The following is a 12,288-nucleotide window of genomic DNA, read 5'->3' on the forward strand; positions in this document are numbered from 1 at the left end:
GAGTAAGTTAACATCAAATTATAAAAGATCTTGAAGTCTGTATTAAATCTAATGTTATATCTAAAAATAGAAACTCAGAAATTTTTTCTCTTAAAGTATGGAGATGCTTTATTCTTGAGCAACATTACAAAATGGCAAATATACTACTCATTTGATAGTGTATTCTGTTAGTAATTAAGATATTTCTCTCCATTCAAAATATATATGCAAAAGACACTGGAAAAACACTGGAAAAAAAAAGACATAAAATTATCTGGCAAAAACAGGTATAAATAAAAGCAAAGTACTAGGAAAACCACAAAGGATTTGAAGTCAGACAGAAATAGAATCGAATCTTGGGCAAGTCACTCAATCTTTCTGAATCTTAAGTTCTTCAACTGCAAAATGAAGATATCTATTTCAGAATGACAATGAACCTTAAATAAGATAAAACAATAAAACATAAAGGTAAAAGGCTTAGCACAGTTTCAGGCTAAATGGGTATTCATTTAATGGTAGCTTTCATTAGTCCTATTAAAGCCATTTTATACCAAGCCTTAGTCTATTTGAAATCAATCACATATGTTCTTACATACTAATAAGAAAAAGAAACATACCAATTTAAAAAAGAAACAAAAGACCCCAACATGTAATTTTCAAAGATGACAACTAGTCAATAACATGTTTTAAAAGTTCAACTTTTAATCAGAGGAAGTCAAACTTTTAAATGTGATTTATTTTTTTTTTTTGGTCTATCAAGTTAACATAGTAAAATAAGAATATCCACTGTTAGAGAAGCTTGAAGAGGCAGGTACTACTAGTATACACTTGTATTATTATTCTAGAGAGCATACTGACAATACATAAGATTTGTATATCCCACGCTTTTGACCCACCAATTTACACTTCTAGGAATTTATACTATTGATATACACTGTAAACAAGAGCCTGCACCCAAAGACATATTTACAAAGATATAACTTGAAATAAAAAATAGATGGACTTAATACCTTTATCTTCAAATACAGTAAACTGATTTAGATAAATTATAGTATAACTACAACAAAGCCATTTATAGTCATGTTGCAAAGAATGAAGACTGATGTGGAAATGTTCATTATATGAGGTTAAATTAAAAAGAGCAGGCCATAAGTAACATGCATATAATACTATTTTTGTAAAAACATTTACACACATCCAAATAAAATACTAAATCTCTATATTAAATAGCAGTGATTATATCTCTGGGTATAAAAATGAGTGATTTTTTTTTCCCTATAAAAGAAAAAAATTATTTTTTTCCAATGTGGCTTACAATATTATTTTAAACATGCTCTATTTTGAGTTCTGATTGCTCTTCAAGTGGCAATGGCTCCTGTCATTTTTTTCTCATATCTCTTCTAAGAAGCTAATGAGCTATTATTAAAAGACAAAAATATGCTATAGGAACATATCTTTAAAGGAATACTATAATAAATAATGACCCACTAATTAATCCAATCAGAACTTCATACCAAAATTTTTATTTTTCAAAAAGGAATACATATTTATGTTGACGTTTCTTTCCAGACTTAAATAAAAATGTTATCTTTGTTGTGGACAAAATCAGTGATATAGAAAGGAAGGAAGGGACAATGACATTGATAACAGCTTAATCTATGGAAATTAATAGCAACCAATAAGCTTCTGATATATAAACAAAATGTGATTCACCACTATCTCTGAAATTAAAAGAAAAATCTCTAATTAAAGCGATGAGTATATGTGAAAATTTTAAAGGAAGCAGTATCGGCACTATAAGAACTATACAGTGGATATATTCGTATTTGTATTACATGGGGTACAGATAAACACATGGATTTTTAATGCTTAGAAAATTGGCACATTTCATAAGACAAGCAAGGTTCTTTCTTGGCTAGTTATAAAAATATACTAATTTAAATAACTATCAGCACTTGTAAGAGTGCTCTTAGAACATATAAGAAGATTTACTACTTATTTATTAAAACATATTAATTTTCCCCACATTTCTAATGGTTTTATGTGTTACAGTGAAATATAAAAAAAAATGATAAAGATTATTTCAAAATTACTGAAAGTTAGAGAGAGGAGAGAGAGATGGTTTAAGATATTAGTTTAGAACTAATATCTTATGTGTACCTTCTAGTTCCAGAATCCCTTCCCAATAGTCTGAGAAAGGAATTCAGAAATTTTGTGCAATCTCTAAGAGATTATTTAACACACATGCAAAAGACATACACAATTAGCATTAATGTATTGGTTAGGTAGAAAGCCAGAGGAGAGAAAGAGCAATTAGGAGGATCATTTTATAAACTATATAAATGTCTAACCAAGGTACTGTATACTTGAAATTAATAAAATTTTTAAAAAGAATTAAAAAAAAAAGACATACACTTATCTGAGGTGTAGATGAATGTATGGAGTAGATGAATGTGAGAATATATCTGAATTGCTGGATGTTGCTACTTCACCTTCTAATGTCAAAGTAAAATTAAAGTGGCCACAGAAGCCCAACTTCAGTACTAGAGATGTTTCTAATTAATTGAATTGCATAGGCTGTCAGTCACCAAACATACATCAACAACATGGGTGAATTTAGACACAATTATGCTCAAAGCCAGGCTTTTTGTTTTGTTTTGCTTTTTAATTTAAAGAATAAAACAAAAATTGCTATCAATGGGTATACATATTTGCATTTTGAAGCCGTTACTCGATCTTCAGAAAATGTAGGAGTAGTATTAACCTTTATAAGACACTGTGCTAACCCAGCCCACTAATGATTCTACAATCATTCAGAGTTCAGTAATCTAATGGATGAGGTAGCAGTTATGAGGCAGGATTTATGCCAGAATAAAGATAAAAGGTCTTTGACAACAATGGGAAAAAACTGACACGAAAATTCTTGAGAGTTCTAAGAAAAAGAGAGCAAAATTTCTGCACCTAATAGTTTAGACAAAATCTATTCTAAGAGCAGAAAACATACAAGAATTAATGAGCTTTTTCAGTTTCTATACTTCTATGTTAGGGTAAATGTCAAGAAAAGGCTTCAACTGCACACGAATACTTTTTCATTTTTAATAAACACTAGAAAAAGGCAGACTGTGTGTTATTTTGAAGAATGAGCAGATACAAAGATATCTTCTACAAAGAAAAATCTCTCAATAATGGAGCATTTTCTCTCAGAGAGAAGCTGTCCTTTTTAAAACAGGAAACAGGCTGAAGAGGGAATCCAAAATCTTGGCTCAGGTCTCGGCTCAGGTCTCAGCTCAGGCACTAACTAGCTGTGAAAGTCAAGTAAATTCCTTCATTCTTTGGGCTTCCATTTATGCTAATTTCTAGAATAATTATACTAATACTCTGAAAAACTGTTCCTTCATTTTTGTTAATTTTCTTCACAAATGCACCACACATGTTAAATAGTTTTTAGTCCAGTTTATCCTTTAAAAAAGATGTATCTTCCTACATAAATCATCAAAGCGCTGGAATAAACTTTTTGCTTGATGATGTGGATATTTAGCAACTAAAATGATTAAATTTTTTTGTTTCATATATATATATATTTGGAACATAATATACAATAAATGTTTGTTGAATAAATGAATAGACAAATGAATCCATCCATTTGTCTATCCATTGTCTCCCTTGTAAAAAAATGGCTAAAGTTTACTTAGTCTGCATTAGGCATGAAGTTGTTGTTACCAGCAATAAACTATTCTAGCTAAGGCCATGACATGTGAACGAGTGAAAGAAAACGTGGCTAGGAATTAAGAGACGTGAGTTCTAGTCCCAGCTCTGTTATTAAATTTCTATTGATATTTAACTTGCATGGTCCCAGTTTCCCCACTTATGAAGATGCAGATATTAAAATCTTCCCTCCATACGTGAGGACAAATAAAATAATAGCTATGAGAGAGGACCTTTTTAAAAAAATCAAAGTATTTTATAAATAAAAGATAACATCAGCTCTGATTTCATGCCCATAAAGGAGCTGGCTTTTGTGGTATGAAGCAAAGATTGTGAGAAGACAAGAACGCTCCTAGGGAATAGACTTTGCTTCATTTTCTGCTTGGGGCTGAGAGCCAAGCCCCTTAAAATTAAGAGATGCTCCCAGTGACATGTAAACAGCGGCACATGGACCTTGACCATGCCGACTTGACATCTTGTTTTTCTTTTCCAAAAGGACTATCTACCATATCTACTTTTAAAAAGTTTAAGACATAATTTATATACTATAAAATTCACATTTTAAAACTGCACAACTTAGTGGGTTTTAGTATATTCACGGAGTTATACAAACATTACCACTATCTAGTATCAAAACATTTTTATCACTTCTTTAAAAGGAACTCTGTATCAATTAGCAGTTACTCCCCATTCTTCTCCTCTTTCCCCATCTTTTGGCAACCACTAACCTCCTTTTTGTTTCCATAATTTTGCCTATTCTGGACATTTCATATAAATACAATTATATAATATGTGGCCTTTTGTGACTGGCTTCTTTTACCATAAATACTGATAACAATGGAGTTTTCACCCCCGAAGTACTCCTCAGAAAAGAAAAGCTTTTTCTTTGGAAACCTAAAGCTTTCATAAGAAGGGACAGTCTCTCAGTTACTTTACTTTGAACGACAGTGGTACACACCAATGTTTTAGAAACTCTGACTGAGCCTAGTTAGAACACTACATGGATATAAGAAGTGTCTTGCTTTCCCACTATTCAATAAAGTCTAAGTGAAATTATTCTTTGAAATATGAATGTGGACAAAGAGCAATATTTCTATGCTAACATAGCTTATATAAAGTCATTTTAAATGTTTAAAAAAATTAATAAATTAAATATTACATATATATTACTCTTTCATCTATTTCCCTAAAAGTTTGTAATTCGAAATGGTAGAAAAAAGTTTGTAATTCGAAATGGTAGAAAAAAGTTTGTAATTCAAAATGGATCTTCTCATTTGTAATACAAAGGAGATTGTTTTATATTCAAGATTGTTTTATATTTGGAAATATGAATTTCTAAGATCATTCAAAGGCATGGTCAGATCTGATGATATTCAGGCCTAACATATCTGATTTCTCCTCCGGCGTTTTAAAAAGTAGTTATAAATCCAATCCTTAGGAAATGTCTCAAGAGAAAACTGAACCTTATAAGTGTATGTTATATAAAAATTGAGTGATAATATGAGTAAAGACTTGGTAAGGAATGAAGGGATCTTGGGGGTTGCTGCTAACTCTCTCATTTTGAAACAAATGAGGCTCAAAGAGGCTAAATGACTTACCCAAGATCATATGGTGTGAGGGTTTACTGTGCTAAGTGCTTATCCTGAGTTATTTCTTAGACCCCCCTATCAACCCTATTCATTTCCCCACTTTACAGCGGAGGTTTAGAGAGGTAAATAACTTGCTCAGAGTCATATAGCTAATGCATGATATAGCTGGGATTCCACTCAGGTTTCTTGAGCTTCAGAGCCAGAGCTCTTAACCATTCTGCTAAAAAAGTCTTCAGGTCCTCATCAGAGCCCTTTTCCTGGAATCACATGATTTAAAAACGCATTTAGCCAGGTTCACAATTTCTAAACTAACTAACTGGAATAAAAAAAGAAATTATTAGAAATTAGCAAAAACATTGACAAAATAAGAGAAAAAGACAGGAGAAAGAGAGGCAGATCTAAAAATATTTTATAGTTTATAGATATTTAATAAAAGGAATAAATTATTCAAATGTTCAGTATTACCTGGTTAAGTCTCTCAGTTGAGTCACCTCAGCATCACGCTGACGTAATGTTATTCCCAATATCTGATTTTCCTTTTTAGCAGCTTCTAATTTAAACTGGGAGCTTTTCACATTGACTAAGGCTTCCTCCAATTCTAAAATGACAAACAAGTTTGTTTCTTTATTCCATTTTTAAAAATTTGTCCATAATTACAGTTCAAATACATACCAATTTTTATTCTAGTTGTCTCAATGTCAAATTGCTGCTTATTATCAAGTATAGTTTGATCTTTTTCTTTAAATATATCAGCAAATTTTTTGTTTTCATCTTTCTGATTTTCGATCACTTTTAAAAGCTCTTCATTTTTATTCTGTAGTAATTCCTGGCTCTTCAATGATTCTTGTAATTGATTTTGCAAGGACTTATTCAATGACTGAAGAGAAAACACTGTGAGACAAAACAGATCAAATAATTATTTCTCCAATTTAAAAAGTACAAACCTGGAAAAGATCTGCTTTTAAAAAAGAAAAGACTTAGAATTTATTGATTTTGTTTAATAATTGTATGCTTAAGCAGTTCTATGTTAATACTAAATGTATTTTTTTTTAATTGTTTGGCAGAAGTCATGCCTTTCTTATCCAATTGATATTTTGGGCATTAAAAACAATTTTTTTTTTACTTTTCTAAATGAAAGAATAACACATGCACAAATTTAAAAAAAATTCAAACACCACAAAATACCAATGATACCAATAATTCGCAATGAAGAGTCTCTCTCCGACCCCACCTCCACTCTCCCCAGAGGTAATCATTAACTTTAGTATCTTTCGGAAAAATACGTTTGCATATAACATATTTAAATGTAAATGAATCACACTACAGTATACTCTGTTTTTAACCTTGCCTTTTTTCCTCTTAAGATTTTATGTATCAGCACAAAGGTCTATAATATTCTTTTTAACGGCCATAAAAGTATACCGTATCATTAGTTTAAAAAATGCAACCTTGAATAAAGGCTTACTTTGAGGCACTATAGTAGAATCTGGGCATTCTGGGGTGAACAACAGAGACACGGTCCATGCTCTCATGGAGCTGGCAACAAATAAGTAATTATAAATAGCAATAAATAGTCTCAAGGAAATAATAAGTACATGCATAGAGAATAAAAAGAGAAGCTACTTAGACTGAGAACTACTGATCTCCTCACTTCCCATCTTAGCCTCCTCTCTCCCACCCATCCTCCCTATCCCCATTATTTATTCAGAGTAAAATCAAAATTATCTTTCCCAAAATTACTCTTGTGAAGTCGAGCACATTTATAAAGTTGTGTATTCTACTGGGTGCTCATATTTTTCTTATTCCTTTGTAAGAAATATTTATATATTAAGAAAATTAAGCCTTTGTCATATCATGTATTACAAAAACATGTTCTAATTTTGTTGATGTATTTTGGATGTATTTATAATTGTGCTATGTAGAAAACAAAAAAAAAAATTTCTGGGGCATATTTCATCAATCTTTTCCTTTGTGGCATATGAGTTTTTGTCAGGCTTAGAAAAAGATCTCCTCACCCTCCACACCTCCCCTCCAAAAATAATTCTCATCTTTTCTTCCAGTAATATTAGTTTTTTTCTTTCTTCTTTTACTTTAAGCTCTATGAGCCATAAAAACAATTTGGCAACATTTGTCAAAACTGCAACTGCATATACCCATTGACTCATCAATTCTATTGCTGTAATCTATAAAAATGCCCACACATGTGCACAAAGACATACGTACAAGATTTTCATTGAAGCACAGCTTGCATTGGGAAAATGGGGTAAAAATGGGGTAAGTTCCTAGATATCTATAAGCAGAGGACTTTAAATACATTATGATATAACCACATAAGCAGAATATCCAAGTAGTTCTTGAACAGAAACATATTTATGTATTGTGATAAAGAAATGTATCTATTACATGTTAAGTGAATCAATGCAAGCTGCAGAAGAGAATATACCATACAAATCTCATTTCTATTTTAAAAAATCTCATTTCTAAAATAGAAAAAGTATTTTTATATAGTTCTATTAGCACCTGTCACGTAGTAGGCACTCAGTAACTATTTATGAAATAAATCAATTCTATGTGAACAAAAGATATGTGAAAGGATATACACCCTTTTTTTAAAAAAAAATAGGGGTAGGTATATTATTAGGAAGTGATAGCATGGATCTTTTATTTTTTGTTTCTGCACTACTTTAAATTTTAATAAGGAGTATTAGTCCTATTATTTAAAAATTTTGATTAAAAAGAAAGTCCACTAAGACAAAGTAATTAAGAAAGCTCAATTCTTTATCAACATTTCCAGGGCCACAAAGAATTTACATCAGTTCTGAAAGTTCTTTTACCTACATTCAAGACTGCATTCCCGAGAACCAGATGCCTTCTGAGTTTTTTCTTGTTCTTTAAGTTGCTGGTTCAAAATTCTCAACTGCCTAAAGGAAATAATGAAGAAATATAAACACGAATGTAAGAATTCTAAGCTGACTTAACAGTGTACATTTGACAGCTTTTTAAAAAAGACAACATAAACCATGGCAACCGGGAAGATATGATCCCCCAAACAAAAGACAAAATCAAATAAAACCACACTACTGTTATTATTTACAGGCCTGAATGCCAGGGATAACAAAACCTTCCCTCACTAGAAAAAGGTTAACTTCTCTGATTTTTCCTTTTTCCTTTTTTGTTCTCTTATCTTTTCAGTGATGCCCTATTTCTTTCATTTCTTATCTCTTCTTGCTATTTTTGTCTTCTCTGTATTTTCATTCTTGTAGTAATGATCTACTTTTTAAAAGATGTGTCATAACTATGAACTAGAATGTCCATAGGGACTGACTGCTATCAGACATCTACCTGCTTAGTTTGTCATACACTGAAAAAATTTGGAAACACAAATCTATGCTCCTAATAATTTCTTTATTGGATAGAAAAGTCATTATTTAAGAGAATGCTAATAAGCAGGAACTCTGCTCTACAATGAACTCCATAATTTGTAGCTGCTTCACAAATAAGGACATACAAAAGGAAATACAAAAGTGTTTTCTTTACTTTTAAGAAGTTAACACTAATAAAGGTTATCTCTAGTATCTTTCCAGAATTACTTACCTGAAAATATTCAGCTTTACAGTATTTGTTTTTGTTATTGAGTCTAAAATGATTGTGTGCTATCCCATTATCATTTACATGTATTAATGCCAAATGGATTAAAGAGTAAAACGTAAAATATACAAACAAACAAAACCAACTATACAAGTTTTAGGTGGAAATCTATATAATCTTGAAGTGGGAAGGCATTCCTAAGCATGATTCAAAATCTAGCAACCATCAGAGGAAAGAATGAAGGATTAACTATATCAAAATTTAAAACTTGTTCTCGAATTAATAATCTAGAAGATAGCTTCCACATGTATAATAGACAAAAGGTCCTCAACATTTAACGAGCTCCTATAAATCAGCAAGAAAGGCAGTAAAAAGTGACCAAGACTAAGAATGAGCAATTCATATAACATAGAAATGGCCTATAAGCATGTGAAAAATGCTCAGTTTCACTAGTTATGAAGAAATACAAGTTTAAAACAGGAGCTATTTTATGGCCATGGGACTGACAAAAATAAAAGGAAATAACACTATTTGTTGGTGAGGGAAACATGGTATAGGGAAATGAATTACCCCTATAATCTCACCCAATTGGTGGGAGTCTATCGGTATAACTATTTTGCATGGCAATTCGGCAATATCCAGTAAAATGTAAAAACATTTCATAATCTTTGATAAAATGATTTAACTAAATTATCTAACCTCAGAAATAGTTACACATGTGCAAGACATCTATAATCTTGTAGATCTATACAAGGATGTTCACAATAGCAATATGTAATACTACCAAGTTAACAACAACTTAAAATGCTACGTAAATTATGGTATATCCATGAAATACTAACACACAGATATTAAAAAAATGAGACATCCATATGTACTGACATGGGAAGCTCTCCGAGACATATTATTTAATAGAATTCTGCTTTTCTGAAGTTTCTCCTTTATGACAAAGAATGCAGATCTAGAAAAGGCAGCACAGGCTGGTATCAACAACTCCAACTGGAATACTTCTTTTGGTATTTTCCAGAAAAACAACAGGTGCTGAGGTCCTCTTACACACCAAGTGTGTGATAGAAGCTTTCCTTGGTCAGATTCTTCTCTTTTCTTCTCTAACAAAGCCAATCTAAACTTTTCATCATTTATTATAAATCTCTCAACCTTACCCTCCTCTCAGTAAAATACTTTCCTATTTTCACTAAAAATAATATAGTTTGGGGACAAACTCTGTTATCCTTCTGTTCCAGGGTGTACAAATTTATCCATATGTACACTAATCCTCACTTCTTTCTTCTAGTCTTAGAGAAAGTGAGCCTCATCAACTCCCTGGATCCCATCTCCTCCTATACCCCAAGCCCAAGGGACTCCGCGCTCCTATTCCACTCCCTTCACCTTCTCCACCTGCAGCTTCTCCCTCTTTACTGGCTCATGTGCCTGAGCTGAGAAGCATAATAAATTGCTCTCATATTTAAGAAAACATTCCCTCTAACCTAATTGTACCATTAGCTACTCTCCTTCCTTCTCATTCTTGGCTTTCAAAACATGATTGTTCTATACACTAGTATAGAGATTATTCTTTAATCTACCTTTGTCCCTTTTGCCAGTTCATTTTTAATGTTATGCAAAGATCTCTCCCTTGATAAATTATTTCTTCCTATAACTTTTTTGATATCACTTTTTCTTAGTTTTCCTGCTACTTCCTTAGTTGCTCCTTCTCAGGTTTCTTTGACGAGCTACTCTTCTCGTGTTCTTTCTCTAAAAAGCTATTACCCAGTAATGTACCCTCAACTGTGTTCATACTCTATACCTTCTTGTGAGTTTACCACTTCTACACTGAAACAAATCACTTGCTTTTATCATCATTGTTTCCAGTGCCCAAAACAGTGCCAGGTCTATAGTAAAAGCTTAGTAAAAATGTGTTCAGTGAATAACTCTAAAGTCTACATTTCTATCCTGGACCAAGTTCCTGTGCTCTACTTGTACCTACATAAGTCCAGATGGTCTAAATGACATTCGGCATGTCTAAATCTTAACTTACTGGCTCTCTCTCATTACATCTTCTAATTCAAAAATAAAATGAAATAAAAATCTGTTTGTTTTCTTATTATTGAGTTGTATGAGTTCTTTAAATATTTTGGATATAAGCCCCTTATCAGAGGCGTTGTAATGGGCAGACAACCTAAACAGATAATTCTCCCAAGAAGACATACAAATGGCCAACAGACACATGAAAAGACACTCAACTTCACTAGCTGTTAGAAAAATGCAAATCGAAACCACATGAGATATCATCTCATACCTGTTAGAAAAGTTACTATCAACAGGACAAGTAATAACAAGTATTGAGAGGTTGTGGGGAGAAAGGAACTCTCAAACACTGCTCATGGGAATGTAAATTGGTACAGCCACTATTGAAAACAGTATGGAGTTTCCTCAAAAAACAAAACAAAACAAAAACTCAAAAAAACTGAAAATATTTATCTGCAAAGATACATGCACCCTGATGTTCATAGCAGCATTGTTCACAGTGGCCAGGACATGGAAACAACTGAAGTGTCCTATGATAGATGATTATATAAAGAAGATGTGGTACATATATACAATGGAATATTATTCAGCCATAAGAAAAGATGCAATATATATACATATATATGTGACAGAATGTTGAATTGTACACTTGAAACTTATTTGATTTTATTAATCAATGTCAACCTTAAAAATTTTTAATAAAAAAATAAATTAAAAAAAAAACAAATAATCTGTTCTTCTTCTAGTAGCTTCTACCTGGAAGAATTATATTATCATCTATCAAATGATCAAACCAAGACTGAGTCAGCCTTGGCTCCTCCCACTAACTCTCATTTCACTTTTTTGTGCTGCGTGGGTACATAACAGTCTAATATTTGAGTCTAAAATCAGGAAGTGGTCATGAATTTTAACTTGCCCTATAAATATTAAGGCACTCACTAGCTCAATGGTTCCTAACTTAAGTAGTACCCCTTCAACCATCATCCAAAAAATTTGGGAATGGCTTTGGGTGGTCACAATGAATGGGGCACTACAGACAACCAGGAAGGCTAAATGTTGAGCACTGTGTCAGGAGTCCCACACAAAAACTGTCTAGCCCAAAATGCCAAAAATGCTAAAATGCCATAGAAACAATTCACCTAGTTATTTTTTATTTAAACCCACGAGATGGCAATAAACTCCAAGGAAGTCCTGAAAGATCACTTTCTGGCTAAAAAGAAATGTATAGTTTCTAGATATCCAAACAGAAAAAAATTTTTTTGTTGTTTGAAAGTGGTAAAAAACAGTTTTTAATGAGCCAATGCATTCCAACTTTCATTTGTAATAGAGCTTACGGATGATTCTAAGTTAAGATTTCCAAAAAGGCACAAAAATTCCTATGCTTCTGCTGGAAACATGATTC

At 32.0% G+C, this 12,288-nt stretch overlaps 1 protein-coding gene across 2 annotated transcripts in view; it reads right to left on the reverse strand.

The window, feature by feature from the left end:
* The window catches only part of CCDC14 (coiled-coil domain containing 14), a 33,775-nt gene that overhangs the window by 2,668 nt on the left and 18,819 nt on the right, over positions 1-12,288 (reverse strand). For both annotated transcript variants that reach the window (XM_025052130.1, XM_015595817.2), the window contains 3 exons: positions 8,112-8,194; positions 5,946-6,164; positions 5,739-5,871 (listed from right to left, as the gene is read on the reverse strand). In XM_025052130.1, coding sequence (XP_024907898.1) covers positions 5,739-5,871; positions 5,946-6,164; positions 8,112-8,194 — 435 coding nt within the window. The remainder of the gene's footprint in view (positions 1-5,738; positions 5,872-5,945; positions 6,165-8,111; positions 8,195-12,288) is intronic.

This window comes from Pteropus alecto, unplaced genomic scaffold (genome assembly GCF_000325575.1).
Source record: "Pteropus alecto unplaced genomic scaffold, ASM32557v1 scaffold251, whole genome shotgun sequence".
NCBI lineage: Eukaryota > Metazoa > Chordata > Mammalia > Chiroptera > Pteropodidae > Pteropus > Pteropus alecto.